The sequence below is a fragment of the Convolutriloba macropyga genome, chromosome 9 (assembly GCF_964194025.1).
Source record: "Convolutriloba macropyga chromosome 9, txConMacr16.3, whole genome shotgun sequence".
NCBI classification, from domain to species: domain Eukaryota; kingdom Metazoa; phylum Xenacoelomorpha; order Acoela; family Convolutidae; genus Convolutriloba; species Convolutriloba macropyga.
In genome coordinates, this window is record NC_134476.1 from 3,238,515 (window position 1) to 3,244,543 (window position 6,029).

At 35.0% G+C, this 6,029-nt stretch overlaps 1 protein-coding gene across 1 annotated transcript in view; it reads left to right on the forward strand.

The window, feature by feature from the left end:
* Positions 1-667: 667 nt before the first annotated feature.
* The window catches only part of LOC142345963 (calpain-1 catalytic subunit-like), a 44,460-nt gene continuing 39,098 nt past the window's right edge, over positions 668-6,029 (forward strand). Inside the window, exons 1-3 of the mRNA XM_075398429.1 lie at positions 668-675; positions 3,458-3,498; positions 4,047-4,431. Coding sequence (XP_075254544.1) covers positions 4,051-4,431 — 381 coding nt within the window. The 5' untranslated portion in view covers positions 668-675; positions 3,458-3,498; positions 4,047-4,050. The remainder of the gene's footprint in view (positions 676-3,457; positions 3,499-4,046; positions 4,432-6,029) is intronic.

A 6,029-nucleotide genomic window follows, 5' to 3' on the forward strand; every position in this document is an offset into this window, starting at 1 on the left:
TCACGCCCAATTGCTGACCTCAAAATAGCATCACTATATTAGCTGCACATCTGGTTTTGAATTTTTTCGAGATCATTTTTTTTTTCAAAATTGTAGATTACCGGAAATAATAATACCTTGTAAAGATTAGTCAATAAGAATAAAATACTGATTATACACAATTTATTTAATACCCGAAGACAACAAAACTATGGAATTTTACCGTTTGTGTTCCAGAGTACTATATACTCACCCCAATTAGAGAACTAGCGCCAATTTAAAAAATCAGTATGTTAAGCTATGTAAAGTGCACGTGTGAGTACAAATAGAGATGCACATACTAAGATGGGGGTGCCATTGGAAAAAATCCACAATTGTTAACAATAATATTCAGCCAATTTAAAAAAAAACTTAGCTGATGCTTTTTTGCGTTTTTTATATATAAATTTTAACTCTCCTGCCCCTTGTAGCCCAAGTTGAAGCGCAAGTGTCTTTTTTCCTGGGCACTAAACTCATCCAACCAAAAGCAGCTTTGTTCTAACACATGCTTCTAATGTTCTAATTCCAATATTCTAAATACTAAAAATCTCTAGTATACCTTAACAGTGAGAGAGGCAAAAACTCAAAAATTGTACAAGCGGAAGGAAGTCACTTTTGATTTTCATTGCCTAACAAAACGTCATATTAACAACAAAGGTAAGTTGGCGGAAAAGTTAGGTTCACTTCCAATGGAGAACTTATTTAGTCCTCCGCGCTCAAAGAACAGTTCGCCTACCCACCACGCGTAAAGAGCTTTAAGTGTTGTTCGGTACTTCTCCAGTGATACGCACATTGTGAACTGACAAATCAGTACTGCCCGCGTCCAATTTTAAGATTTAAGACTTCTGAACACCTGCCAAAAGTTCCTCAAGTCTTGCAAAATCAAAATCACTTAAGCCTTAGCAAACACTTTGCAAGTCTTGATTCATTTCTTGGTCAGAACCTGGCAAGTCTTCAATCAAGTCTTGACCAAGATTTGACAAGTCAAGGTTATTGTGCAGCTAATAAGCCAAGTAGTTTTGAAAAGACATTATTTATAACTAATGAGTAAATAAGCTAAAATTCGTCAATTTTTTATAACGAAATCTGTTAATCTGTATTTACCCCGAAACCAATATTTTTCAATGAACACAAAAGAGAAGCCATTAATGATATATTCGGGCTATATGAAACTTTTTTCATTTTGGTCATGTGAAATTTGTAGAAGTTCTTCTTTTTTGCTCCTTTTTTCCATTTTGGATGGTTTTATTTCTTTCGTTACCAAATTATAGAAAAGAAACACCCAAAAGCTGTGCTCAAGACTTGACTCAAAACTCATCAAGTTTTTGCCAAGACTTGCTCAAGAATTGTCAAGTCTTGACCAAAACTTGATTAAGAAGTTACTGAAGAGGTGCCCAGTGACATAATCTGAGATCTGATACAGTGCTTATCCAAGACGTGCAATTTCATTGAATCAGATCTCGAAAACCCTTAATTTTTAGTCCAAACAAACCCTTGCAATCAGAACCTAACCCGTTTGATCTATTTTTTGCCAACTAATATTTTTAAATATAAACCAAAATGTATTTCTGTTACCTATAGAAATCTCGTAGGTGTTTCTTCTAAGAGGTCAAAAGCACTTAATTTCAGTTAAAGCTTAAATGCATTGAAATTCACCAATTTACTTCATTATGGCGCTGCATTCAGTTAGGAAGTCAGTGAACTGGGTGCCAATCCATTTCGTCCAAAACCCTTTTGAAAAAATTTAAAACGAATTTTCACACTCACAGAGTGAAAAGTTGGAAATTTCACTCGAAAGACCTCGCTGAACTTTGAAGCATCTTATTTGAATGTTTTTTTTCTACGAACATACAAGTCATAGATTTTCTTGAGCTGGAAAATATAATAGGGTATTTTGTAAGAAACACTATATATATTATGGAAACATATATTCTGTTCTTGGTGGGGCTGGGTATTGTCTACAATCGCTTCCAATATAACAATTGCTTGTTCTACCACACCGATTAATTCCCGAGACATTGTAAATAAATTGTTTGTAGGATTTTCAAAACGAAATATTTTTGTGTAATTTTAGTACTCTTAAAGAAAACTGTTCTGACTAACAAAATAGTTATCCTGCATGATTATCTTAAAATAACATATCTTGAAATTTTAAAATCAACATATCTAAAATAACAGCTTGCTGAGTAACGTCCCCTTCGTATTTCAGTACAGAGCTGGTTTAAAATTAGTCTAGTTTAAAATCAGTTTAAAATATAGACTAGCCACTTATTTTTTCAGACTAATTTTACATCGAATTTATGTAATCGCAAAATAATTACAGTGAGCTTTTATTAAGACTCTTATCGATGACATCGCTGACCCAACAATAAAAAACAGGGTTGGAGTTGAGGCTCTTTTGTATCACAAAGGTTAAAGGAAACAGGCAAGGTGAGTTTCACTGCGCCATGAGTTTACGTGTAATTTTTGAGAACGCTAAGAGTGACCCAATAGCCCAAATTTAGCTCAAAACACAGTTCAATTTACTTTGCCCACTGAGCAAAAAAATTGATTCCAAGGCGCACAGAAGAAAGCCAACGCAAAACGAAAGAATAAATATATATTGATCTGGCCTTATTATTTGTAATTAACGATCCGGTTTATTGGGATGTATGCAACAACGCAGAAAAACGATGTTGTTTTACTAAAATGTCAAATGTTATTAAGATCTCCTAAAATCATATAGCGAAGAAAGTATAAGGTTTCCAAAAGTTTACACAGAATAAAATAACTATGTTACAACTCGGTTTCTCGCATTTACAAGATGAACTGATGTTATTGGTCTTTCCTATTGAGGAATATTTCCTTGTTTTTTAATTGCTCTCAAACGAAGTTTGAAGCGATTATTGTAACCATCTTGGTCCTTTTAATTTAAAATTATTTCCTATAATATTTTGGTTTTTTTGAGTAACTATGGTCTCACGTGATCTAAATTTAGCTCGTATGCACAACTCTCTGTTGTTGATCTCAAGTGGCTCTTAAAAAATTTCTAATGACAAGATTTCTCCCTCTTTAGTGTATTTCGTTACCCCTCCTCCCCCCTCACCATAGTCGTTCAAAAGACATTTTTCTAATGTTAGTCGGTTATTTTTGAAACAGACGCTTCTTGAGCCCCAAAAGGGATGAAAAAGGTACTCATAGCTCTGCAAATCACCAGACGCAACGAGGTTCCACACACTTTTATCTTACTTTTTTCACCAAACGCAATTTAAAAGTTGGCAAAATTTTAATATTTTAAACAAAATGGGGGAAAATTGTTTTAATTTTGGATCTGAAACAGAGAACAAATCTTTCAAACAAGATTGTGATACGAAAAAAATTAAAAAAAATAAGAAGAGAAAAAAATATGGCAATGCCGAGCGCACTTACTTTAGAAATTTTAACACTATGATGGTTTCAGTTGCACAAAGAAAAAAAGAACAATCAGAAAAATGAGAAGCAGTGAGAAAAGGGATCTTTTCGGCTCCTGTGAATCATAGGAAGCTCATTTCATAGAAATTTTTTGGTATCTATTATGAAGTTATGGAAGCAGATGTACAGATAGACGTAGAATCAATTTCAGTTCCATTTGGACCAAGGATTACGGAAGTGTTATACGATTACAGTAAAAAAAAATTTGGTAATGATAATGGGATCTTTTCCTCCGTTTGTGTCCCCCCAGCTTAGTGGGTGCATATTATTTGCACCCCCAAACCGCACGTGTCATATTATACATAATGATTTACTTTGTAATGTCACGTGCACTGTAACTGGGAGCGCATTACGTACTGGAGGGGGGGGGGGGGGCACAAACGGAAAAGATCCTGGTAGAGTTTGGTCACGTAATGAGATAGAAGTTATCCATATGCGCAAATTAGTACTGGCAATTTTCTCTGTACGAACGAGCCATTTTGGCCCCACTAATTTTGTATATGTCTTATACGCACCAACTAGCACGATGAGACAAACACAAAATATTTTCAAATACTTACTGAAAAGACCCCAAAAAGAACTATGAGCAGTAGAAGTCACATCACACAAGACCAGTCCGAACAGTCTGGCGAAACCAGCAGAACAGAAGAGGAGAAACAAACAAGTAATACTTTATCACCATCGCCCAGTCCGGCTTACAAAAGACAAACTTCCAGTAACTCAAGACATGTCACAATCATGGAGTCGGATGAAGGTCAAACTAGTCCAGCTTTCGAAATGCAGAATGATTCAGTTCAAGGTCAAGATCGAGGTCAATTTACTGGAGGTCAAGTTGGCCATGAACAGATGAGTCAAGGGCGGTCTAACCAACATCTGTCTGGTAATAGTCACGGAAGCCGAAATCAATTGAGTAGGTCCAGCAGGAGTAATTCTCCCAGACGGTCGGCGAATTACAGAAACCAGGTGAAGCTAAATTTGTAGCTGTTATTTTCCACCATTCGGGTGAAGACCCAAAAATGGCGCATTCACTGTTTGAGGTAAACCGTAATTTTTCACTGTAAAACTTAATCTTGACCCCTGTTAGATATGTCAAGAATCATTTATATGGCACATGGTCAGCGCAACGCAGGTCTGTGAGCGAAGTTACTGGCATGGACTGCTGGGGTTTCTAGGAACAATTGAGATTCTGTATGATTTCTAAGATTATGTGTTAACAGTATACGGCAAAAAAAAACTTGAATATGGCAAAAAATATTTCCAGATTTTTTCCCAGTGGTAGTTTGATGTATATCTTAAGATGTATCAATGAAACCATTATATGGTGTTCTAAATGTAATCGAAGATATCATTAGGTTTGTTCATATGTTTAATTACTTGAATGATCCTATGGTACAAAAAAGAATATAACCTACTTACAAGTGTGTACCTAATGCCTATTATTATTACCATATAATCAGTCGGTAATGACATCAACAGTAGAATAAAATATATCTATAAGAACTCTGAGATCTTTTGCGTTTGTGTCCCCTTGGTTATCTTGCAAGATCCTGTTATCTTGCAAGATCCTGTTATCTTGCAAGATCCTGTTATCTTGCAAGATCCTGTTAAAATTTTCCAAAATCTTGCACATATGCTAATAATGGAGCATACCCGAACAAGTTCAGCATTAGTGAAGTAGAGTATTCCAAATACAATTTTTAATGTGCAAATGTTTACAATCAATACCACAACAACTTTGATATTTCTGCGCAAAATAAAATTAAGAGGTATTTTAATTTAATATAAATAGTGAACTGAGCAATCACGTGAGCAAACTAAAGTAGCAACTTATTATTAAAAAAATTGTGAAAGAAGTACAGTAGTGACACATTGAAAACTTAGATTGAAAAGTGAAATTGTGGAAATCTCAGGAAGTTGAAGAAACAATTCAAACTTTTTTAACGGTTTCCTCTTCATGATTGTACATCCCTACTGAACAGTATTTTGCTCAGCCAGCTGGTCTCAAGTTAGTCGTTGTTAAAACACTATTGTAATTAATAGCCGTCTCAGCTTCTCAGCCAGCTATTATAGGGCTCCTATTCTTTTACAGTTCTAAAAATTTGATTTGTATTGGGGCGCTGTCTTTTTTTAATATCTGTTCACACATTTTCATGATTTTTGAAGTCAAATTGGAGAAGCTATTTTGTTCAAGTTGACACAGGAAATGAATGGAGTGGAAAAATGAGAAGTTTCGCGGCGTAAATTTTTTTTGCTCTGAAATTAAAGTAGAGTGAAAAAAAATGGCGTTTGAACAAAAATTTGCTCTATCGCTATTGGTTTTTTGTTCACATGCGGCAATTTCACTTTAAATTTTTTTCAATTGTATTGGATCGGTTTTTTTTTCTAAAAGGGTTTCCCAATCCATTCATAGCTCATTCTAGGCCTCGTTTTTAGTTTGAACCAGTTTTTTTCTCGGTTTTGATTTTTTGTTTCACATGCGGCAATTTGGATTTGATTTTTAATAGCTGCACAGCGATAGCTGGGGCTATTATTGGCCTTCTCTTGGTTTTTACGACTCGAAG